Here is a 25,554-nt window from a genome sequence, read left to right as displayed (position 1 = left end):
CTTCCTACAGTTGGCCATGTCAGCTCATGAAAATGCCACACCAATTAGAATACTGCATAACTCAGCAGCACATCTAGCTGGTCCTGCCAGAAGTCTAGGGGCTGTCCTAATGGGTTACTTAGGTATGCTATACTTTTATTATTTATTTGATAAATAAGAGTTTGTTAGTTATTAGATGACACATGATGTGTTGTTAACTCTTCATTCTACAAGATTCTCTGATGCAATGCTTTCAACATTATCTATGTCAGTATTAGTTGTTGGCAATGTTTGCAAATCTTTTATCTTCCAGCTTTCTAACATTTTTAGCTTTCCAGTAAAAAACAAGCTTGGGATTTCTGTGTCGTTGCATTTGTAAATCCTTATCTGTTCTCTAAACTTAATTTGGTAAAGTCAATCATGGTCACATTATTATTTTATGACCTAACATCTAAATGTGACAACTTAGAAAATTTTTCTGAAATGCTTTTCATGGGACATGGAATACTATTTTCCTCCATGCTCCACTGGCATACTTTGGATGGTAGGGGTATTCAGAAGCATAAGACTTTTTTTCATTGGTACATTTTGGTAGCAAAATCAATTGTTTTCATGGTTCAAATATTTTATCTTTTGAAAAGTCACAGTAGCCAGTATAAATAATTTTCTAAAATAATTTTTTTCAAGAATATTTTTGAAAACATAACACTAAAAAGTATTTCCTACATTTTGTTTTTAAATATATTTTTAAAATCAGTATTTATTTTATTTATTTATTTATCTTATTTATTTATTTATCTAAGGTGTGCGGACTTTTTGTCCTCGCCCTGTTGCTAGGATGCTAGAAAATGTTGGTGGTACTTCATCTTTGTTGGGTTTGATTGCTATGGCCAAAGATGTGGAAAGTCTTTATGCTGCAGTCAAGGCTTTGGTCTGTGTTGTAAAAAGCAATAATTCATCAAAGTGGGACATGGATAGAATCCAAGGCTATCAGGTACATGGTAACCCTTGCTTTTGATTTGGCTCAGAACTGAATAGATCTAAGTACTTATAAATCTTTATAACATGACTTATAGTATCAGACAACTCTTTAAACATTTTAAATTTAAATTCTGTCAATAAAAGTTCCAACATTAGAATATTTTTTTCCAAGTTGTCAGTGTGTTACAATTTGTCTGCTTAGTGATTTGAAAGTCCATTTAAACACAAACTTATGGGAATTACTTAAACCTTGCTAATATGTAGTTCCCAAAGTTTATTGTGATTGTTCAATGTTTCTAATGCCCTTGTGTAACTGTGGTCAACGAAATGCAAGATGCTAGTTTAATTTGGTACTATACAATCTTTTCTCCCCCTTTTTCATCACTGTGACTGTAACCTTTGAATTTTCTTTCATCCTATGTTTAGCTGTTGGCAATGTTATACAAAAAGAAACGTCAGCTCCTGAACAGTCACATCCTACACCTGACCTTTTCTCTGGTTGGTACTCTGGACAGTGGGCGAGAGAGCTCAGTCATTCCTAATGTTACAGCATTCCAAGATCTGCTCTGTGATCTAGAGGTACAGCACTAGTTGCTCTTATTTATGTTGTAATTATTTCTTCACACAAGAATACAATTACAAATAAAAAGGAAGACAGTTTCTGCAAAAAGTGTTGTGCTTTGTAGTTTTAAAAGATACACATTGTTACTTAGTTTATTTGATATCTTACTTTTGAAAAATTGTAAATACAATATTTCACTATAGATAGTATATAAATGGCCATAATATCTTTGTTTTCAAAAAAGAGTCATAACTTTGGACATTGCAGTCCATGAAAATATAATCTTTCTGGTCACATAAACAAAATATTTATTTTTTGATAAGTTTTTTAAGGGGAGGTATCCCTGAAAATCTTATTTTTGTTATTTCTAAAGCTAGGCCTTTGAAATTTGTTATGGTTACATATAATGATATTCTATAATAAATAATACTAAAAAAAAGTTTTTTTGAATGATGGTTGCCATGGTAACGGCGGCCATCTTGTTTATTGTATACAAATTAAAACTCAGAATTTTGTAAAAACTATTGATCAGAAATAGATGAAATTGAATTAAAAGATAAGAAAAAAAGATCCTCTAAATTGATACAACGTCAGAATTAAAGATATAAGTATGTTAAATTTTTTACAAATTTTTGAATTTTTAGTATATTTTAGACCTTAAAAACAGGATATATATTAATTAAAATTACTTTTTAAAAAAAAAGTAAATAAAATATTGAAAAAAACTCATTGTACGTGTAAAGTAAATGATGTCCTTAAGAAGTGTTTCAAATTTCATCAAAATCTATCAAGTAGTTTAGGAGAAATTCCTAGTAAGGTATAATGACATGTGCAAAAACTAAAATTTTGAGAAAAATGAGTTTAAAGTATAAATTTTATTAAGATTTTGTCTCAAAACCCTTACAAAAACATTAAAAAAAACATGTTTTAGAAACAGATTTAAGCAATAAAAATGATTGTGATATAATGAGGAATGATTGATCTACTTAATTATGTTATTAGTTAAAAATCGATATCCTAGACCCAAAACTCGATTTTCTCTAGGGATACCTCCCCTTAAGGCAGTTTGTCTCAATTAATTAATTATAATTAATAATTATAATTACATAAGTAACACTTTCTTTGTGTCAATTGTCATAATGTCTTTCTATTTGATTGCTCAGATTTGGCACGAAGCCCCGGGTGAATTACAAAGATCTCTTTATGACCATTTCTATGAGCTGCTGACTGACTCCAGGTTTGTTTGCTTTTAATGTAGTAAACAAAATGCTGTCATTTCTTCTAGTTTTGTTTGTGTGAAACAATTATTGGAATAGATTTTGAACTATATGCTCTTGTGTTACAGTGAGCAAAAGTCAAACTACAGTATTATGAAAAACATTGGACTATCCACCAAATTGCTTCATATCCTGAAAGACCAAAAGCTTCCCTTAACAACTGTCCAGTCAATAGCCAATGTTTTAGGAGAGCTTTTATCTGGTTCCTCTGATCATGCTGGACTTTTGAGGTGAGAAGCTTATTGAAAATAGATCACTTTGTTTTTATTGACGCTCTAAATAAGTCATTTTAGTTTGTTTTTTTTAAAAGGAGTCATATGAGGGCAATTCTGAATGTTAACAATGACTTTATTTTTCCACTTTTATTTAGAACCATTCATCTAGTTTTACTAGGTTATTTTTTATTTGTAGACTAATGGAACCAAATGGCCAGAGCTTGCATCCAACATCTTCTCCCATGTTTTTGTTTTCCATTCACAACTTTGAACAACTTTGACTTCATTGTGTCAACTTAGTTTTTATTTCCATTGGCTCTCCAGTTTCACCCTTATTATGTCAGACAGTAATACAGATTCAAGCAAATTAGACATCATTAAATAACTTACTGTAATCATTAAATAACTTACTGCATTGGCTTATTGGCTTCCATAAAAAATAATTAATTAAAATAATGAAATCATTAAAATTATTTTTTTTATTTTTTAAGTACATCAATATTTTTGTACAAAGTGCTTTATATATAACATATAACTGTAATTTAACAGCTATACACTCCACAAGTATCCTTATTAGTTTATAATTGTTTACTTGTGGATTAGCTTATATTTGTCTTCATTCTAGTTGGAATTAAACTATGGATGTTTTTTGTCCTTGCTTGAATGAACTAAAGCTGCTTTTTTTCCTAGTGAATTTCAATTTGTTTTTGTTGTTTCAAGCTTGTTTAATCTACTCTTCAATTTAAAAAAAAAAATTATTTTATAGTTACAAAGTCAAATGGTTCACATTTAATAAATATGGACTTCATTGAATGGAGAATTCTGTAAAAACACATTAATTTTCATTTGGAAAATTGTGCATTAACTCAATGCTGTTCATATAAATCAGTGTATTTCCAATTTCTTGAACTAAAATTGTTTTTCTTGTCTCTCTAGATTTGGTCAACATTTAGTCTCTACAATAACAGTGTCCACTTGTTTGGAGAAGAATATTGACATTAAAACAGACAATGGAGGAGAGACTGATGTTTCAATTGGCTTGAGTTAGTAGAATAGATGCTATTTTAGATGATATTTTTTATTTGTTTTTTTTTAACACGGTAATCTCCTTTCCTCTTATGGGCTCATATTTAAAAAAATTTTTTTTTACATTGCTTTGCGGGTAAATGTCTTGCTTAAAAATTCTGAAAGAGTGGGCTTTCCTTTTGAATGCATTACATTGAGCATTATTATATAAAGTATGCTTTTGTTCACCTGAGGAGTGGACTGACAGTTACCCTCTCCCACTGCTTCATCTGGAGGTCAGGATGAGAAGCAAACATAAAAAATGTCTAAAATGTGTTTCTTTTCTCAGGTGATTGCAGTCTTTCCCAACTGGTACATAATATCAAAATGCGCAACATATTGCTGGATGTGATCATGAAACTTGTGAAAACAGGAAATACAGGAGTCAATCAACAGTGAGTAAAGTTTCTGCATTTGACTTGTATGTTACATATCTTTCTTGTAATTGTGAAAGACAGCTCTTAGTTAAAAAAAATAATTAAATAAATTCTCTACAATGGAATTGTAATATTATAGTCATTTCAAATACAGCCAAGAGACCTTTTGATTCTTGCATAGATTATAATTTCATTTTTTCTACATACTTTTAAACTATTCTTATTTAGAAAATTCTTCAATTTGTATTTTTTTTTCCTTTTTTTAAACAGAGCATGTGATGAAATAGCTAAATTGTTGGGATTTGATTGGCTGCTTCTGTTCCTTCAAAGTAATCTTCATCCAACCACAGTTGTTTTGACACTAAGAGTTCTCTTGGTAATGTTTCGTAATGTTGAAAATGTGCGGAGGTTTCGTGATGGAAGCTATGGTGGTGGCTGGATGGGTGGTACTGAAGTTCTTTTGAAAAACCAAATGTCTATTATGCTGGGTAAATTTTTTTATATTTGACTTGTAAAAAAAAAACTTTCAGAAATTGAACGGTTGTGAGTAAAAATGTTGAGATTGAATAATAATAATAATTCTTGTCAGGTTTTGATACAAGCTCACAAACTCGACCAGACAGAGAGATAAGCTCAGAAGTCTCCCATGTGCCTGGTTTCCAGGCCTTGCAATGGCTTCTGTCCAAACATATACATGTACCAGACATCTTCTTCTTGCTCATGGCTTTATTGCTGGGACAACAAAACAAACCAATTATTACTGAAGGACAGGTTAGAAGAACATTTAGTTTTAGGACGGATCTTTATATAAATATTTTTGCTTCATTTTTATGGTTGTACACAATAATTTTTCTAGGAATATCCATACTTAAGATGGTTTATTTGTATTATTATCTAATGTCATTGTGTATGTTTGTCTTTCAGCCACTAAATGTTGATTCGGTTTGGACTGTCATATTTGGAGTGCCTGCCTGTAAACCAATGCATCTGCTGTCTAGAGAGACAATTGATCTATGTCCTGATGCAGCATTAGTCCTTTTAGCAATGATTAGGCAGATGATCAACGAGGTAGGTTTTAACACTACCAGACAGGTGGATGACTTTTTCTGTAATTTTCAAAATGGCTGCCATGTAGGTGGACTGCTTTTTGGTACTTGCATTTTTCATAAAAAGTCAGAATCTAAAAATATCCTACCAATCATAACTAAACTATAGGTTTAGCTTTGGAAATGGCTGTGCCATGTGTTTACAATGAATTGGTGTGGTTTCACTTGAAAATGTCTTGAAAGTTTGCAATAAACATGAACCAGGCACATAAAAGATAGGTCTAGGCTTGTAAAAAGCTTGTTGATCGATATTTCTGTTGATTCCAAATTTTATTAAGAATAATGTTTTTCCCTCCATTGAAAGATACATTGAGAGATTGATAAGGAAAAAATCATGATTTTCATGAAATATAGAGTTTGAAAGATAATAAGTAAAGAGGAGGTGTCCCTTAGGAGCTCAGGACATTGTGGTCACTCTTCAGGGGCTAAGGGATGGTAAAGTTAAATGTTAAGATGCAAACTATTTCAGCAATGAATAGACACCATTAACAGGTTCATTCAGATATTAACATGTTTCAGAAGTTGTGTACACGATTTTGTTCATATATATTAAACAGTAAAGACATGGAAGTGTGTTCTTGTCAAAGAAAAACAAAATCACAATTTTGGCAATTACTTAAACACTTAGTAAAGTTAGTTCTGAATAAAGGTTTAAGAGATTCTCACAAAGTTACCTACATGGTACTTTTACATATGTATATAAGAAATGTATTGTAAAATGTATGACTGAGAACTTCATATTATAACATTCTTTTTCAATCTTTTTTTGTGTTTGTCTTAGACTGATTTGACTAGTGTCCAGAGCAGCCCAGAAGCTGAGTACCCTGTGACAGTGATCCAGTTTCTAATGTTCTTGTATCATAACCTGTCTGATTTCCAGTCAGTGTGTACAAGTTCAGATTTCATCACAGCTCTCGTGGCCACCTTGTTCCCATACCCAGCTTGCGAGTCCAGCAGTGATGTCACTACACCTAATGAAGAGTTTAAGGTATAGAGTTAGTCAACATTTAGACACGAGTAGGGCTGTTACATTGCTGGTGATGCTATTACTGTTGTAGATATGCTCTAATTGCCTTTTACTATATTGATATCTTTAGTTAAATATTGATTTTCTGATTAACTTTTGGATTTTTCTTTTATCCAGCCATTTCCAGAGGCTGAAGGTTTGGTCATGGTCAAGTTACCAGAGAAGGAGAGCATAGGTAAATACATAGCAGTAGTGTTTTAATCTAGTCACTATAAAGTAATTACATAACAGTAGCGTATTTTTGAGCATAATATATAATGATTGTTATTAGTGTACATCCCTACTATTCGACATATTGAAATTGAACCAATACAGAGATTAGTTTTACCTATGGTGGCATGCAATTCACTCTAGTATAAAAAAATTTTTTCTAGAGTAAAGGAAATAATTTTGATGGAGTTTGTGAATTCTGTTGCGCTACTCCAGTGATGCCCAATTTTATTTGGCATGCAGGCCATTTTAATTTTCAACAATGGTGTCACAGGCCACATCATGGAAAAGTTTTTATAAAATGAAATAGATAATAAACAATTTTTATTAGTTTTATTAAAAACCTATGCATTTGGTAGACCTACCTAATTAATTAATGGGATGTTTGAAATTCATCTAAAACAAACTTCTTAAATTTGGCTGCATAAATAAGACACCAATTCAGAGCACTGAATCTAGCTGTTCATCTGTTATCTGATCACCCCCATCCCATTACTGGTCATACAAATCATTTTTTTTTAACATTGCAATCTACCTTAACATTTGTTTTCGGAGATATGGAAAAATTTCTGCAAGCAGTGTAGAAATTAATTGACTGCTTTGCTCAAAATTTGTGATTTGAACACAATCATCATCACATGATCCAGATCCAACACCTTGCAACAGAGATTTTGTTGGTGAATAATGCAATGACACCACAAATGTTCTGTTCTGTTTGATTCAACAACTTTTGCTGTCAGTCTGCTGTTATATCTAACCATATTCCTGGCACCACCAGTAGCTACTCCAACTTATCTATCACAAGGAAAAGAAAGGTCATTTATGATGGTTGAAATTTCTTTGAACAGGTCTTCACCAGTGGTGGTCCCATGCATGCTCATCATAGCTGTTATCTCAAAAGTGCTGTTTGTACTGTGCATAAATACCAAGAGGTGTGCAGCTAATTTTCCAAGAACCAAAAATAATTTGCTAAAAAAATGATTCTTTTTGCAAGAAAAAAAAAAGGAATATTAGAATATCATAGTTTAGATTGAAATCGATAAAAGAAAAAGTGAGAGTCCTAATGTAGGTAAAATACATTTTTTCAGCATTTTTTTTTCACTTTGTGCTGCCCTTTCGGTGGCTGGATAAAATTTTTTTTGTTGATGTGACCGGCAGGCCATATTTTGGCATCCCTGCACTACTCTAATGAAGTTTCTGTGATTGATGTAATCCTTTTTTCTTCAATTGTTTAGGTCTGTTGACTGGACATCGAGCTCGGAGGTTTATTGTTGATTTCATCAGAAATATTGTTATAGACAGCATGTCCCAAATGTCTAACAGTAAAGCAACCACAGTCCTTGATATCATGCTGGATGTGAGTCTTGTAGTATTGGATAGATTGCTCAAAAAATAATGAGAAAATGACAATGACACTAATACATTTTTTTGATGTTTCGTATTAAATTAATTTTTAAAAGTGAATTTTGAATGTTGTTTAGTTTCATATTATATTTATTTTGAAATGTGAATGTAGAATGTTGTTTAGTTAAGACTAAACTTTACTAGGATGTATGCCAACAAAACTTTCCAGTTAGGGCAGAATATATTTGAAACTTAACCCTCCTCTGTTTCCCAGGCCTCTCCAGATCATGCCAGCCGAGCCCAGCAGAAAGAGTTTCAGACAGAAATGCTGAAGATATTAATGGATCATCTCCTGGCTGCTGATGTTTTGTTGGGTGAGCAGGCTGCCCTTCCCATCATGACAGGAAGCAGCTACAGTCACATTGCCACAAGTGTCTTCTATTTCGCCAGTCGTATTGTGGACAAAATGTGGCACGGTTAGCAACCTTTTCTTTATGTTTAATGTATTAGATTAGGTTGACAATTTTATCTTTTGTGGTAACTATTTGTTTTGTTTTTTAAATTCAGGTGTGTTTACTAGGGAGCCTAAAGAAGTTTTTGACTTTCTCAGCAACCTGATAGCTCAGGCTAAGAGTAAATGTAAGTACACATAATAAAATAAGTTAATAATATGGAAACAGTTTCATTTAGAACTTTGTTTTAACTTGATTAAAAATTTGTAAGAAATTAGTAAATTTATTAATATCTACAGAATAATTGTGCATCTATTTTGGCATACCTCTAAATCTGTTTTAGTTGTAAGGAGATGATATTTACCAGCATATACTTGAATTTTATTTTGCATTCTATAAGACATGATAGTTATTACATTTATGTGTTCTTTTTTATTTTATAAATATAGCCACTGGGATTTCTTTAGATCCAATCTACAAATGCTTGAATAGAACCATTTTGTTTCAATTGTCTCGGCCCATTGACTCAGTGGCAAGTCAGGCTGGAGTCTTGGAGGCACTTCACGTTCTAACCAGCAACAGAAATCTTGTGTTTGGTCCAGGCAATCAAGACTCTGAGTTCCTTGGTTGTCTTTGTTATTGTCTCCTTCAGTTAACTGTGGATCCTGAGTCAAGGTATTTGTCATACATTCTAATATAATACTTCAAAAAAGAAGATGATTATGTCCTACGCATCATGCATTTAGTCATGCATTCTGTAAACTATTCAGCAAATATGTTTTTACATGCAAGCCTCTTTGCTAATTTATTCTACACTACAGATTTCTCACCATATATATAAATGACATTTTTTTCTCTTTGGCAAATAGAGAGTTTTTATTAAATTTCTATAACATCTAGTTTCTTTTTTTTTCCAAAAGTTTGTGATAGAGTTATAAAAAATTTGGTTGTAGTAAGATGGTCCTGGAGGTCAGATTACCAGAGTTTAAACAAATATAATAGAGACTGTCTATGGGCTGACAATCTTAACCATTTTTAATCATTAGCATTAGCCTCAAACCAGTGAGTTGTATGTCCCAAGAACTTTGGATCCTTGAGTTTTGTAGGAAAATGTTTAGTTTGCGTGTTTTCTCCTTAGTTCCCAACTGTACTTCTGCAGCTTAGACTACAAATCATTTTCAAAAACAATACATTTCAGTAGACACTTGTAGAGTAGAATTTATTCATTTTTAGCGGCCCCTGAAAGGAGAATAGACGGTAATAGTTTTGTGTGGCCTGTCTGTCTGACGTCCATCTGTCCTTCCCGTTTAAATTTCGTAAACTGGAAAAGATATTGACCATTCAAAGTTCTGATGTAACAGCTATTTTTTTTATTTTCTGAAGATGAAAAATTTAATTTTTAAAATCAACTATGCAAGCAATTTTTGTTCAGAAAAATACACCATTTTTACAAGTATTCACTATTAATAGTAACAAAGACCTATTTAGTAAGGGAGATGACTATTCACTATATTTTACACATTTACGTTAAAGGTTTTAGATTTTTTGAAAAAAAAAATTATTTTTAACAATTCTATTGCTTAGTTTAGTAAGTTCTGACATACGAACTATACATTTACAAAATAATATTAGCTTTGTTTTCAAAAGAGAAAAAATCTATTCAGTATGCATATAAGTGGAACATAATTAAAAACAACAATTAATAAGTAGTTTTTCATGTTATCATGGATCACTCAACTAGAGATACAAACCCATTCCATTATTTTTTTTACGGAAATGTTTTTTTTTTTTTTCTTTGAGGCTTTGAATAAGAGATTGACCCTTTACAAAACAATTTGATCAATTAGATAATCATTATATGACATCAGTTAGGCCAGGTTCACATCTAACTTCACGCACATTCACTTTCACCTATCCCTTGGTCTGCTGGACCGTTGGGGCACCACACAAGATCTGTCAACATTCTTTCTCCATTCCTCTCTGTCATTCGCCTTTGATAGAATTTTAATCTGATATTCTTTCTGAAAATATTGAAACCTGCCTTTTTACCAGCCTGGGTGGACGATTTTGAGTTTTAGTTTCCACACAAACTGTCTTTGTAACCTTGTTCTTTTTGCTTACATTTCCATATTAAAATTTGACATGTTTGTAATTTCTGATATTTTTTTTTTTAGATTATCCTTTATTTTTTTTTTTATTTTTTTTAATTCCACAGTGGTGCCAACTTAAATGAAGCCAAACCAAGGGCCACAACCTGGCATGTTGCTCCAGAAATTGCATCATGTACAGACAACCAAACAGACTTCAGATCTAATGATCAGGTGGTGAATCCAAACCTCAAACAAAGTATGCAGCTAGTTTCTACAGCTGCTAAAAGAGTCTGGGATGGCCTGTACATGTCTAAAAAACATGTGAGATGAATTTCTAATCCATATTTCTTTTGGATGTGCTCTTCCTCTCCCACTCCCTTTTTTGTTCTACTCTAAAAGGAGGGGAGATCATCTACTAGACTTTGTTATGACAATTTTATGGGGTGGTAGGGGGAACTCATTGAGATATGGGTTTGATAGTCATTTGCTAGTTCAGTATGCTTCATTGAGATATGGGTTTGATAGTCATTTGCTAGTTCAGTATGCTTCATTGAGATATGGGTTTGATAGTCATTTGCTAGTTCAGTATGCTTCATTGAGATATGGGTTTGATAGTCATTTGCTAGTTCAGTATGCTTCATTGAGATATGGGTTTGATAGTCATTTGCTAGTTCAGTATGCTTCATTGAGATATGGGTTTGATAGTCATTTGCTAGTTCAGTATGCTTCATTGAGATATGGGTTTGATAGTCATTTGCTAGTTCAGTATGCTTCATTGAGATATGGGTTTGATAGTCATTTGCTAGTTCAGTATGCTTCATTGAGATATTTAAAAAAAAACAACAACAAAGGATATGAATAATGTGTGGCACTAGAAGAAAAACAAAGTTCTACATTGTGCTTTTTTTTTTGTTTTGATTTGTCTTTTCTCTTCATTTCTGAATTCTTTTCCCATCATTTTCCAGATTAATTCTTACAATGTCAAATCATTTTGTTTGATTGTTCCATCAATGTTTTTATAATTCTAAAATGTTTTTAAAAAATTGTACTTAATGTTTAATTAACACATTTTTTTATTCTGTAAATCTGATTGCAGGCAATAGAGGAATTGTTCAAAATACAGTTAACTGGACCTGACATCAATGTTGTCAGGTAAATATTTCTTTGCTTATGCTATCTTAATCTTATTTAGCTACTCGATGTGATATTCATGTGATAGAGAAAACTAAAAAAAAATAATTAAATATTCAGGTTGATCATTCAAGAAGCAGCCTCAAAAATTTGGGTTTCATATGCAGAAAATGAGCGTAAAACTTCTTTTCTTCAATTTGATAAACTACAGAACCAGATACAATCTGTGAGTCTTGATGCATTTATAAATCATTGATAATCAATAAATTGTACATTGATATATAATGTAGAGTTCAGTAAGTGTAGGATTGCTATTTGTAAGTCAACTGGAAGTAATTGTAGTTTAGTTAAATAAAAAAACAAAACTAAAACAATTGACTAGAACATTCTCATTTTTTTTGTGTGTTCAGAAACTTCAGAAAGTTGGCAGTGGAGTCACTGGTGTTCTACGTATGGCCTCCAGAAGGAATAAAAAAGATCTGCCCTTGAAATCATCTCCTCTGTCTAATGTACACATCAATGTGAGATTTTCTTTTTAATAAGATAATAGATTGTACACTATCTCAATTACATTAACAGTTTCCAATAAAATAGCTAAAAACTGAGTCTTTGTATACGAGTATTGAAAAACTTCCATAAGAAATATTAACTTTGTAGCAATGAAAGAAATGCCTAATAGAATGGAATAACTGTTAGTGGAAGAGCTTGATTTTACGTCCTTTGTGCAATGGATTAATGTAATTCAAGGATTTTCAAATAGTTTGGGGTTAACACTTCTGAAAAAGAAAAACTTTTTATATGTATATTGTTAGAATAAAAATTAAGAGAATTTACTTCCTATTGAAAAATCTATTCCAGGGAGAAAAGAAAGTGTAATTAATTTGAGACTCTTTGTAAAATGAGACATTTTGTCTAATTTATTTGTGTATCTTGATAAAATTGATTTGAGACACTGTAGACTTGATTCAACACACTTTGTGAACTAGATTTGAGGTATGAGGTACTTTATGAAATACATTATTTCAGGATTTCCACCAAGCCACATTGAATCATATTGCTTTGTTAAAGAATGTAGTCCAGTACCAGCATGAACAATACTTACAGGTAAGGTTGGTCTTTTATGCATTTGTTACACATGTACTTGTATATCATTGTATTCAAATGTCCCCTAATGAAAGTTGTAATGTCTAACACACAATGAAAGTTGTAATGTCTGACACACAATGAAAGTTTTAATGTCTAACACACATTGAAAGTTGTAATGTCTAACACACATTGAAAGTTGTAATGTCTAACACACATTGAAAGTTGTAATGTCTGACACACATTGAAAGTTGTAATGTCTAACACACATTGAAAGTTGTAATGTCTAACACACATTGAAAGTTGTAATGTCTGACACACATTGAAAGTTGTAATGTCTGACACACATTGAAAGTTGTAATGTCTAACAAACAATGAAAGTTGTAATGTCTAACACACATTGAAAGTTGTAATGTCTAACACACATTGAAAGTTGTAATGTCTAACAAACAATGAAAGTTGTAATGTCTAACAAACAATGAAAGTTGTAATGTCTAACACACAATGAAAGTTGTAATGTCTAACATACATTGAAAGTTGTAATGTCTGACACACATTGAAAGTTGTAATGTCTAACACACATTGAAAGTTGTAATGTCTAACACACATTGAAAGTTGTAATGTCTAACATACATTGAAAGTTGTAATGTCTAACACACATTGAAAGTTGTAATGTCTAACACACATTGAAAGTTGTAATGTCTAACAAACAATGAAAGTTGTAATGTCTATCAAACAATGAAAGTTATAATGTCTAACATACAATGAAAGTTGTAATGTCTAACACTCAAGGAGTATCTTAGTTTCTCTTTGTTCTTATCAGGCCCAACAATATCTGGAAAAATATTTAATGGATGACTGGAACCAAGTGGAGAAAGAGTTGCTACGAGTTCGTAGTTTGTGGGGACCTCAGACTGGCTCAAGGTTGGATAAGGTTATGCTGGATGTAACAGAAGGTCAGTTAAATATGAAACAGTATATTAGTGTTAGGTCAGGCAGGATATTGTTATAGTTACCTGGACACCCTGATTCGTTAACTCTCACTCAGATAGTACTGTTCAATAACTGACAAGTGTGGTTCATGGAATTAGCATTTAATGCAAAAATAAGTATTTACTGGTGGCAAGTTATAGATAGTTGTAGTTCCTACACAAAATGACATAATGAAATTATTTACTAGGGCCTAATTTTAATTCTACATATTAACTCTATTTTTTTTCTTTAACCAAGAAGTCTTTAGCATCATTTTATTATGACTAACTCTGTTAAAAGGAAAGTTTGTAATTTATAATAATAAAAGATAATAATAGATAAATAGATAGTCCTGGAAAGATTAATGAAATAATATGGCTCCAAAAAGATGACAGTGGGCAGGCATCGATCCATGGACCTTCGAGTTGACAGTGTAGAGCACCTACTAAACGTTGCACCAATTAAACATATCCATAAGCGGAAGGGTGTGAGAAAGTTAATAATAGATTGGCCAATAGCTAAATTTAGATGTGTGGAGGTGGAGCGATATAAATTGGATCGTTCTAATTGAATGTAACATACTACAAATTTTCGTTTCAAAAGTATATTTGGGAAGTGCAAATCTTTCATTGAAAACAAATAAAAGGAGAGGCAAAGATGGTGAAGACAATGATTTTTAGGAAACTCCTGATATTAGTTGGGGAAAGTAAAGTTGCGGTGGCCACATGACACCCTAGTTAACTGAAGACCATAGAAACAGTTGAGGTTTAATTTATTTGCCACAAATGAATACTGATACTAAATATATCATGTCCTTACCAAGCTGAATTCACATGGCTGGCTGTGTTCACAATGGTTATCCTGAAACTGGCTCCTTAGAAACTATGTTAAGAATTTGCACTCTTACTCTGATTAGAAGAAGATAAGATGATAACGTAACACATAATGATAATGAAACTAAAGCTAACATCCTAAATAAATACTTAGCATCAGCATTTTCAGCTTCAGGAGACAAAGACATATTATTTAATTTGAACCAAGTAGACAATATAGGAGATATAGAAGTACAAGAAAAGGGAATCCAAAAACTATTAGCCAACATCAAACCGAATAAAGCATCTGGACCTGATGGTATTCCAGCTAGATTACTCAAAGAACTAAGCAATGAGCTAGCACCAGTGTTCAAAATACTTTTTGAACACTCTTAACTCTTAACCAGGGCAGAGTACCAAGGGACTGGAAAGAAGCTAATATGCACCCCTCTATTTAAAAAAGGAGAAAAATCTGTCCTAGTAAACTACAGACCAGTATTACTTACCAGCATCACATGTAAAATCCTAGAACACATAATATGTAGCAACTTAAACCACTTAGACAAACATAATGTCCTTACTCCATACCAACATGGCTTTAGGAAATATAGATCATGTGAAACACAACTAATAGAACTAATTGATGATTTTTCAAAAGGCTTAAATGATAGTGAGCAAATAGATGCTATCTTACTAGATTTGTCCAAGGCTTTTGACAAAGTTCACCACTATAGTTTGCTTAAAAAATTAAAATATTTTGGCATTGATGGTCCATTGCAACAGTGGATTAAAGATTTTCTGATAGGGAGAGAACAAACTGTAATAATAAATGGCTCTAAATCAACACCTATTAGAGTAAACTCAGGTGTACCTCAAAGAACAGTCTTAGGTCCACTACTATTTTTAATTTACATAAAGGATTTACCCAATTGCATTAGTTCAGGAACAAAAGTCAGATTATTTGCAGATGATTGCATAATATATAGAACAATAAAAACAACACAAGATACAGAAATTTTACAAAGAGAATTAGATGAATTATGTCAGTTATTAAGAGCAACAAAAAAACTAAAACAAATTAATTCCACTTATCTTATTCATGGCAAACCAGTAACACAGACTAAAAATGCAAAATACCTAGGTGTTATAATAAATGAAAGACAGTCATGGAATCCCCATATTGATGAAACTATAAAAAAAAATCAAACAAAGCAATAGGTTTTATTAAAAGAAATTTATATAAATCGAATAAGAACATAAAACTAAAATGTTATTTAACCTTGGTTAGGTCAATAATAGAATATTCATACTCCGTTTGGGACCCTCTCAACTCAAGAAAACATTAAGAAACTGGAACAGACACAAAATAGAGCAGTGAGATTCATAACAAATGAATATCCACATTTGACTAGAGTAACTCCTTTAGTAAAATCACTAAATTTAGAAAGCCTTCAGGATAGAAGACTTAAAAGTAAAGTAGCAATTATACATAAAACACTGAACCCTAATCTTCAAATACATTCAAATTTAATAAAATACTCTGAAAGACACAAAGATAAAGGCACATTCCTTGTTCCATATGCTAGGAAAAATTTGTACAAATGCTCTTTCTTCCCTAGCGCTATTAGAGTATGGAATGGGTTGCCTGAGCTAGCCAGGAAAACCAGTGACTTGGCAGAATTTAGCTCATTGGTTAATATGCATGACTAAATGCATGACACGTAGGACATAATCATCTTCTTTTTCAAGTAACGTCTGTATCATATAAGATAAGATAAGATTAGTAGCCTTACAAATTTAACTTTAACAATAACAGCAAACTCACCTGACACTAAGCACCATATGAAATCTGACACAGAAGTACAATAATCTTGACTTGTATCTCTGAGAATCAGCTCTGAAAATATGTGCCCAATGAAGTAGGCTTATATTGTTAATGAAACTAAATAATGACATAGTGTAAAAGTGTTTCTCAGAGGGAAAATTCCATTTTTTTAATTATTTTATTTTGGGATGTTTCAGTTTTATCTTTAAACTAATTCCAGTATTTAACATTTAATAATGTTTCAATTCTGTGAACAAAAAATAGTTTTGATTGCTTTCTTTTAGGCCCATTTCGTATGAGAAAAAAAATGATGAAAAATGACATGTTCTACAACCATTACCCATATAGACCAAATCTGGAAGAAAGTGTATGTACATATTTTTTTTTTTTGTGTATAAAGGTTAGGATCCTCAGTAATGCTTAAAATATGTAGAGAAATTTATATTATTTGTAATTTACAATGTACATAAGAATGTTTAGGTCATTACTTAATGTAATTCTTTGTGATATGTTTTATGTAACTATTATGACACATTCTGGTTAACATTAAACTATGATATGTTCTAGCTTCATTTACTTATAACATTTTGGAGTGTTTTATTTCATGTACTCTCTAGCTTCTATTAGTCACTCCACTGAAAGTCATTGTATATTGTGTTTACACATTTGTTCTACTTGGATATTGTATTAACACATTTGTTGTACCCACAGCCTCTAAGGTACAAAGTTGCCATTAGTCTTGACAGCAAGGAGTACTATGACCACTTCTGGCCCCAGGGTATACTCTGTATGGAGGCAGCACCTATACAGAAAACATCAGATGTTGATTTGATCAACAACTTTACAGAAGTAACTTCGGGATCTCCTGATGGTTCGTAATATTCTGACACTTGTATTAAACTAAACTCTTGGCTCAATATTGTACTATTTTACTTTAATATCCTTTTCGCTCAAGTCTAGTGGTGGCCTTAAGCAATTTGCTTTTAAATATTTATATTACTAACTTGTTATACAAAAACAATAGCTCTCATTCATGCCTTTTTCAAAAGATTTTTTTACAATGAGATTTTTAAGTTTAAGAATGTTGATTTTTATTGTTTTTAAGCAAATTAAAAGTTCAATGTTTTTTCCTGTAGATGTGAACAATTTAAAGAAGCTTCTTCCCAGAGCTAGCAGCAGCAAGTCCAGTGGTGATGATGATGACAATGATGACAGTAACCTAGAACTACAACCTGGGGAAGTGGACAAATCAGACAGTACCATGGAGAGGTCAGAGAGTCTCATGGACAAACCTGATGGGGACAGCCAGAATGACCCGACTTTGGATGTGCCCTCCTCACCTAGCACTAAAACAGACAATCAAACAATTTTACATTTTATTGGAGAGAAAGAAAAGGTAATGAGTCAACAGTAGATACACTTGAATACATTTCAAGTGGGAGGAATCATAAACTATACTACTAGCAAGGAAAGCCTATATTTTTTCCTGGCTTGTGAGATTCAATCATAATTATATTCTTATCAGCATTGTTAAGGAACTTGCATACTAATTATGCTCGTCCTAACTTGAAAATTATTATGTAATCCTAAAATACTTAAAATTAGATTTTACATCTATCATTAAATACACACTTAATGAATGAGCTAATCTTGAACTTAATTGTCTGTAGGAATGTTTTATTAGTCACTTTGTGTATGAGTCTATGTTGTACAATCTCAGTGTATACTAGTAGTTGCTGTATGTAGTGTATATAATCAGAGATTTTTGTTCCAAGGGGAATTAGTCTAACTTTACACACTATTTAAAAGGAGCCTAAGTCTATGTATACTTCTCTGTACTATCAATGTCTCACTTTACACATTGTTTAAAAGGAGCATAAGTCTATGTATACTTCTCTGTACAATCAATGTCTCACTTTACACATTGTTTAAAAGGAGCATAAGTCTATGTATAATTCTCTGTATAATCAAATATTTTCAAATGATGACTCAGTGTAAATAGGACAAACACTAAGAGAAACTTTTATTTATCTATTAGATCAGTCACATGTTCCGATGTGCCAGGATTCAAGGTCTGGACACCTCAGAAGGTCTTCTCTTGTTTGGTAAAGAACATTTCTATGTGATTGATGGCTTCACTTTACTCAGGACTAAGGAGATCAAAGATATAGACTCTTTACCACAGGAGTAAGTTTTTTGTATTATTCAATGCTGATTAATAAAGGACAGAATTTAAAAAACCTGAAAATAGTTGAGTACCTTGAATCTGGAACTTGTTTAGACTTAGGTCCTCTGGCACTGTTTGGCATATAGTGTGGCAAGCTCTCTCCATAGAGATTGGTTGTAGGCGACTTTCACAGCGTCTTCCCAACTGGTGCCCATGAATTTTTAATCTTATATGAAGGTGTGACACCATCTTAGACATGGACAGCCTTGCTTTCGCTTCTCTCTTTTTCTGCTTTCATGTTCTGTTTGAATCTAGAGCACACAAAACTAAGATCTTTACATCAACTTCACAATATAAAATCATTTTAGTTAATACTTGAGAGAAACCAATCCTCCCTTTTAAAACTGACTTGAAATAGTTTATTTAATACCAGTAGTTAGACAATACAATTATCAGTAGTAAAATCAGTGATTAGATAATTTATCAAACAATAGTAGCACAAGTAGCCAGACACTTTGTCTAACAATACTAGTAGAAATACATAGATGTTATATTTAGCAATATTAGAATGTTAGCAATAATGTTAGTACCAGTAGATGTAGAAATATTTATAACATTACTTGCAACTATTAATCTATTATATTTAATGATGATTGTTTGGTCATGCACTATGTCTACTTTAATGTCCCATTAAAAAATAAATATAAATAAAAATACTCCATGAAAAGATGTTCCAGAATAGAATCAGATTATTTTCCGATTGCTTGAAATTAATTGTTTATATTTTGTTTGTTTAGAATCCATGATCCAATTATTCCAAAGTCTTCCTCCATGGGAGCTGGCAGCTACTTAAAACGCTTGTAAGTTTTTGATAATAATCTCACAATGTGATACATGCAGATTTTAAATCAATCTCACAATGTGATACATGCAGATTTTAAAACTAAAAATCTAAGTCATTGAAATACATTTTTAAATTTATTACTTTTTTTTTCTTGTTCACATTTGATAAATTTTATTCAATTGAAGAAAAATTCTTTCCTTAAAGTTTTTTTTTGTATCATCTTTAGGAACAGCAGATTTGCATATGATGATATTCGGGAAGTTCACAAGAGAAGATATTTACTACAGCCAATAGCAATAGAAGTGTTTTCAGGAGATGGACGCAACCATCTTTTAGCTTTTCCTCGGAAAATACGGAACAAAGTTCTCACGAAGTAAGTTGTTCATCTTGGGATGTTATTGGGAGAAGCTAATTTCTAATTCTATTAATTACCAGGTTTTTAAATATTGTTCTTTAACTTTCTAATAATTATGCTTTATGTATATTTTTTTATTTTGTGATCTCTTTAATCCTCTTTCAATTTTCCTGGTAAATAATAAACCTTAAGTCCCGTTCAAATATTTGTATGTATGATTATATTCAGCTTAGTCAATTTTTAGTGTCAAGATTTTGTAACATATGATTCGTTGCACGTCCTAACAAAAAAAAACTATTGCTGTTGAGCATTATACAAGATTTTGTAGAGTAGCAGAACCATAAGTAAATAGAGGTGAGAAGTCTATTTATTATGAATTTCTCTCCGCAAGGTTTTTGTCTGTGGCTACAGCAATGACAGATAATGCTCAGCACTCAGTGTCTGGTCAACGCCAGAATGCTAAAGTAGAAACTGGGTAAGTTAGTTTGTCTACTCTTCATGACTTGTTCATAATATTGAAAATGGTGATGTTATTAGTTTTGATTTAAGTGAGTAGTTCTTCTCCTTTACATTTCCATTTTCATTGCTCTTTTATATTTCAGAACTTTTAAACATCATCTGATTTCTATTTGTTTGTTTTTTTTGCTTGTTTGTAAAATGATTTTATATATGTTTTATATTCAATAATTTGACAATTATTTGATCATATTTACAGCGGAGGCATAATCAGTAACCTGATAGGAGAAAAGTCAGTGACACAGAGGTGGGAGGTAAGTAATGTCTTCTCTTGGAAACTCTTTGATTGGTGGAAGTTCTTGTAGCCCTATGATTGTAGTCTTTTTTTTTTTTTAACATACAAGAAAATGTGAATTAATTTGAAACTAAAAGTATATACATTTAAATTGTAACTTTTTCTATTTTACTTTTAAAAAATGGCATTTTAAAGTTGCTGTATATAAAAACTGTTTCCATTTTATTAAGTCCTTTTCTCACTTAAGAAATACCTATTTAAAAGAATGTCCAGTACATTGGTAGTAAGTGTGATAAGTAAATTATTAAGTATACTTTTCAAGAATTTGTAAATAAATGAACTAATTCCTAGGAATGATGCTAGTCTCTAGTGAAGCTAGATACTTGTTTATATTTCAGAAAGGAGAGCTCAGCAACTTTCAATACTTGATGTACCTCAACACATTAGCCGGCAGGTCTTACAATGATCTCATGCAATACCCTGTCTTTCCTTGGATCATTGCCAACTATGATTCTGAGGTACCAGCTCAGTGCACATTTCTTAGTTTTATATAGCATTAAAATTATAATTAAATTTACTAAGAAATATTAACCCCTTGAATATATTGATATATATCACATATATCTATATCAGCAGTTCTCAACATTTTTAGCATCGCAACCCCTTTTGACAATTTTTCACTATGTAATTGTAAAAGTTAGTTAAATTATTTTTTTTTATTGTTAATGTTATGAAATCATAATCATAATGCAAATATCTGATATGCATTGTATTAGCTTTATGTTTAATCATCAAACAATATCTAATTATGTTTAGTCTAATGTATTTCTGCTTATAATTAAATTACAAATAAATTAAATTTATCTTCATGACTATAGATTCTTTTCTTTTGCTTAATGGCCATACTCATATTGAATACTTGACACTTAAAAAAGCATTTTGGAGCATAGATAGTGGTCGGGACAATAGTACAATATTGCTGCGACAGTCTATGTAAACAGTGGGAAGACTTGTTTCTGTTTCACCAGATACCTAATTCTTGGGGCAGTCTTTCATGATCACATCGAATGTCATATTCTTCATCAAGTCTACTTCTGTATTTAGGCTTGAAAACTAACTGGATGGAAAACTAAGTATAGCAAAAATATGTTACAGGGCATGAAAGAATGCGCAACACATAAAAAAAAAAAGGATATAGCTGCAAACACTTGTACAGATTTGTGTAACTGATGAAGAGAAATAATTTTGCTGCATCTTTATTAATGAGTTCATTAGTTCTTTCTGTGATGTCCCTGGAATGTCTTCAACTTTGACTGTGAATGGATTTCTACCAATTGCAAACAAGATGTCATGTAGATTTAGAAAGTATGATGTTTAATCTGCAAGCCTATGCAAATGTTCTTTCACAGAAATATCATTTTACCCGTTTTTCAGGTTTCATTTCCTCATAGAAAATGTTTGGCAACATGTAAATATTATTTTCTATCAATTTTCTGCCAGAGCTGAAGTTTCATTTGGAAAGATCAGATTTTTTTTTTAGACAAATGGAAGCATGTCACATTTGATTTTTTTTTTTTGGATGTAGTAGGCCTAGTCATTGCTGGAGGTTTGCAAAAGAGAAACTCATTTTCGAAATTGCCTAAATTTTTTTACCTTACCCTTAACCTGTAAATTACTTGGTATCCTTGTCGGCAAAGGCTGGATGCTTTCTATTACTATGACATTTTAGTTGGTTTGGCTTCATAGATTTTGCAGACTTTGTTGCAAATGATGCATTTGCGTTTTCCTAATTTTATTATTGAAGGAAATCATGTCATTAAAAAAGCGTAAAAAATTCCATAGTGAGTATTATTTAACAATGCTATATTATTAATTATAAGTGAAATTACTTTTCAGTTTCATAAATCTTCTAAATATCTTTGATTCCATTAAGGTGTAACATTGTGTTATATACATAAATTTAATTAAAAAACTTAAAAATATTTATGCTGTGAAAATTAAAATGTTTGAAATAATTATGATTCATTTGTCTACAAAATCTATCATCTTGAAACAAAAAAATAGTAACTTCTAATGGAAAAACTTTCCACAAAGTACATTCTAGATACCATTGTAATATTTTTGTTTCCATTCAACATTGGAAATTATGGCAATTTTGAAAATTATAATTTTCTTAGTCCTTTTTTTTTGGTTCATAAGTTTTGGATGTTCCTTTTGAAATGAAAATGATTACATTCTAAGGAAATCTTATGAGGATGGGAAGGGTTGATGCACATACCAGGCAGCCATCCATATTGTACTATAGTTGTTTTTTTTTTTTTTTTTTTTTATCTGTTTGGATCAATAGAATTGTTTACATTTGTTTCTTTTGAAAGGAATTAGACTTAAGTAAAGCCTCTAACTTCCGAGACCTTTCCAAGCCCATGGGTGCTCAGACTCCAGTCAGATTACAACAGTTTCAGAAACGCTACAATGAATGGGATGATCCACAAGGTTAGTTTGATGTATTGATTGCATTGCATACATTTAAAGAAGTAAAATATACAACCATCATTTTTACAAGTTTTTTTTTATTGGCCCAATATAAAATGGGCTGAGTGGTATAAACAACTTGGCTACCTTATCTCTAAAAGAGAGTTTGAATCTTCACTTGTTTGCTGAGCACATAAATACAGCACAGTAGATACTTCTGCCCCCTACAGGTCCACTAATAGGATTGATCCAAAGTGCACTGAGCATGCTAGCTTGAGAAATGCACTATGCAAAAGTAATTTTAAAAAATATAATCTTTTAAATCAGTAACCTAAAGACATGCTTATAAATATATTCAATAATCACTTTCCTGATACAGGAAGAATAAAAGCAGGCCAATCTATAAGTGACACTGAACTGTTTTTTTTTATGTGGACTAATTTTTTTTCTAAGTTTGATTGAAGGCAAGAAAATGATACCTTTCAAATGTCTTAAGTTAGATTGTTAGAACATTTGTATTTGAATACTTTCAGGGGAAACCCCACCCTATCATTATGGAACTCACTACTCTTCTGCCATGATTGTTGCCTCCTACCTTGTGCGCATGGAACCATTCACACAACATTTCCTGAAACTTCAGGTACAGTAGAACAACAGTCATGTGACTTAGTTCTGTTGTCTCGTACTTTCATTTCTTTTCACGCTCATACACTTGACTTTATTCAACAGGGAGGCCATTTTGACCTGGCAGACAGAATGTTTCATAGCATTAAAGAGAACTGGATGTCTGCTTCTAAAAACAACATGGCTGATGTGAAGGAATTAATTCCTGAGTTTTTTTACTTGCCTGATTTTCTTCTAAATAAAAATAATTTTGACCTTGGTAAATAGTAAACTTTTTTTTTTAAATTATTTTTATGGATAATGAGAGAATTACATTTTCTTAATGGTGGAAATACAAAATATTATGTTAGTATTTACTTGGAACATACATAACTTATCCTTTTTAATACAAAGGCACTGAAATACTTAGTTTACTTTATTGGAAATTGTATGCAAATAGTTGGCTACCTTTTTAGAAATATTTTCCTATATTTGTTCATTTCTTTCTTAAATATTTTATCAAGGGGAACGGCATTATCATTTCTTGATTCTATTAATTTTGTTTTTGTTGTGTTCAGGTGCTAAACAAAATGGAGTCTCACTAAATGATGTGCTGCTACCTCCCTGGGCTAAAGGTGACCCTAGAGAATTTATACGTGTACATAGACAGGTGTGTTTCACATGATTAGGTCTACTCTTCAATAAACATATATATATATATATATATATATATATATATATATATATATATATATATATATATATATATATATATATATATATATATATATATATATATACTAGATAGTAAATTGAACCCTAGTTTTTGTGTTTACATTGAAGTGTATTAAAGCCTCTGATTTTGTCAGGCCCTAGAATGTGACTATGTGAGCTGCCACCTCCATGAATGGATTGATCTGATATTTGGCTACAAACAGTGTGGTCCAGCTGCTGTGGAAGCTGTCAATGTCTTTCATCATTTGTTCTATGAAGGCAATGTGGATATTTACAGCATTGATGACCCACTCAAGAAAAATGCAACCATTGGGTTTATTAATAACTTTGGACAAATTCCTAAACAGGTGAGCAAAAAAGAATCTGTTCTTTAACTTGTAGTTTATGTAATGATACACAGATGGGCTAAATTGTCTATCTATATTCATTGAACTTGTATCAATGGAATTTGTGGTACATAATGACAACACATACTGGGCTTAATTCTAGATTCATTTAAACTTTTCAAAGTATAATAAGGCCATAACAATGCATTAAAAAGTGTATCCCACTGACCTATATTTATCTAGACTAGATGGTTTTTAATTTGTTTGTTTCTAAATGCCCTAGGAGATGTAAATCTAGTCAGAAAATAATCAACATGATTAAAGGCTAGAACTCTGAGTGAAATAGCCAAATATTTCAGAAAAATGGGAATGTGGTGTTTTGAAACTTTAAAACTGGAAATCACAAAAAGCCACTTCACTCAATCTGTGTTTCACTTATTTGACTGACAGGTTATTTCTCTACTTGCAGTTGTTCAAGCGACCTCATCCACAGAAAAAACTCAACATTCCTATCAATGCTTTCTTTTTCCACCATGTAGATAACTTAAAGCCTTCCATGCAGCCAATCAAAGGTTTGTATTTGTTCAAATGGTACAGTTCAAACTCACTTTACTGACCTGAAACAATATTTGATTTGACTGGGATTAAAATTGGGCTAAATGATTTGACTTAAATCTGCCATTAGAGAAATGAAAAATTAGGGTTAACTCTTTTTTTGTGATCACGGACCATCACAGGAACTCGTTTTTAATTTCCACATCATACGTTAGGTATTTGGAACACTGAAGTTATA

The 25,554-nt window shown here is 31.6% G+C and overlaps 1 protein-coding gene across 4 annotated transcripts in view; it reads left to right on the top strand.

Annotated features, from left to right (window-relative positions):
• LOC106056729 (WD repeat and FYVE domain-containing protein 3-like) overlaps positions 1-25,554 on the top strand; it is a 71,914-nt gene that overhangs the window by 35,141 nt on the left and 11,219 nt on the right. For all 4 annotated transcript variants that reach the window (XM_056020145.1, XM_056020144.1, XM_056020147.1 and 1 more), the window contains 37 exons: positions 11-122; positions 783-973; positions 1,387-1,539; positions 2,686-2,759; positions 2,868-3,029; positions 3,951-4,057; positions 4,369-4,474; positions 4,727-4,944; positions 5,046-5,227; positions 5,381-5,524; positions 6,344-6,550; positions 6,707-6,764; positions 8,035-8,156; positions 8,418-8,619; positions 8,711-8,782; positions 9,045-9,270; positions 10,811-11,006; positions 11,782-11,837; positions 11,937-12,042; positions 12,227-12,337; positions 12,843-12,920; positions 13,723-13,855; positions 16,793-16,875; positions 17,220-17,379; positions 17,645-17,904; positions 18,547-18,695; positions 19,473-19,535; positions 19,746-19,892; positions 20,266-20,349; positions 20,590-20,644; positions 21,024-21,143; positions 23,001-23,118; positions 23,631-23,737; positions 23,827-23,980; positions 24,279-24,370; positions 24,570-24,782; positions 25,231-25,333. In XM_056020145.1, the coding sequence (XP_055876120.1) occupies positions 11-122; positions 783-973; positions 1,387-1,539; positions 2,686-2,759; positions 2,868-3,029; positions 3,951-4,057; positions 4,369-4,474; positions 4,727-4,944; positions 5,046-5,227; positions 5,381-5,524; positions 6,344-6,550; positions 6,707-6,764; positions 8,035-8,156; positions 8,418-8,619; positions 8,711-8,782; positions 9,045-9,270; positions 10,811-11,006; positions 11,782-11,837; positions 11,937-12,042; positions 12,227-12,337; positions 12,843-12,920; positions 13,723-13,855; positions 16,793-16,875; positions 17,220-17,379; positions 17,645-17,904; positions 18,547-18,695; positions 19,473-19,535; positions 19,746-19,892; positions 20,266-20,349; positions 20,590-20,644; positions 21,024-21,143; positions 23,001-23,118; positions 23,631-23,737; positions 23,827-23,980; positions 24,279-24,370; positions 24,570-24,782; positions 25,231-25,333 (4,924 nt within the window). The remainder of the gene's footprint in view (positions 1-10; positions 123-782; positions 974-1,386; positions 1,540-2,685; positions 2,760-2,867; positions 3,030-3,950; positions 4,058-4,368; positions 4,475-4,726; positions 4,945-5,045; positions 5,228-5,380; positions 5,525-6,343; positions 6,551-6,706; positions 6,765-8,034; positions 8,157-8,417; positions 8,620-8,710; positions 8,783-9,044; positions 9,271-10,810; positions 11,007-11,781; positions 11,838-11,936; positions 12,043-12,226; positions 12,338-12,842; positions 12,921-13,722; positions 13,856-16,792; positions 16,876-17,219; positions 17,380-17,644; positions 17,905-18,546; positions 18,696-19,472; positions 19,536-19,745; positions 19,893-20,265; positions 20,350-20,589; positions 20,645-21,023; positions 21,144-23,000; positions 23,119-23,630; positions 23,738-23,826; positions 23,981-24,278; positions 24,371-24,569; positions 24,783-25,230; positions 25,334-25,554) is intronic.

Source organism: Biomphalaria glabrata, chromosome 2 (assembly GCF_947242115.1).
Source record: "Biomphalaria glabrata chromosome 2, xgBioGlab47.1, whole genome shotgun sequence".
Classification (NCBI taxonomy): domain Eukaryota; kingdom Metazoa; phylum Mollusca; class Gastropoda; family Planorbidae; genus Biomphalaria; species Biomphalaria glabrata.
This window is presented reverse-complemented; position numbering and strand designations above follow the sequence as displayed.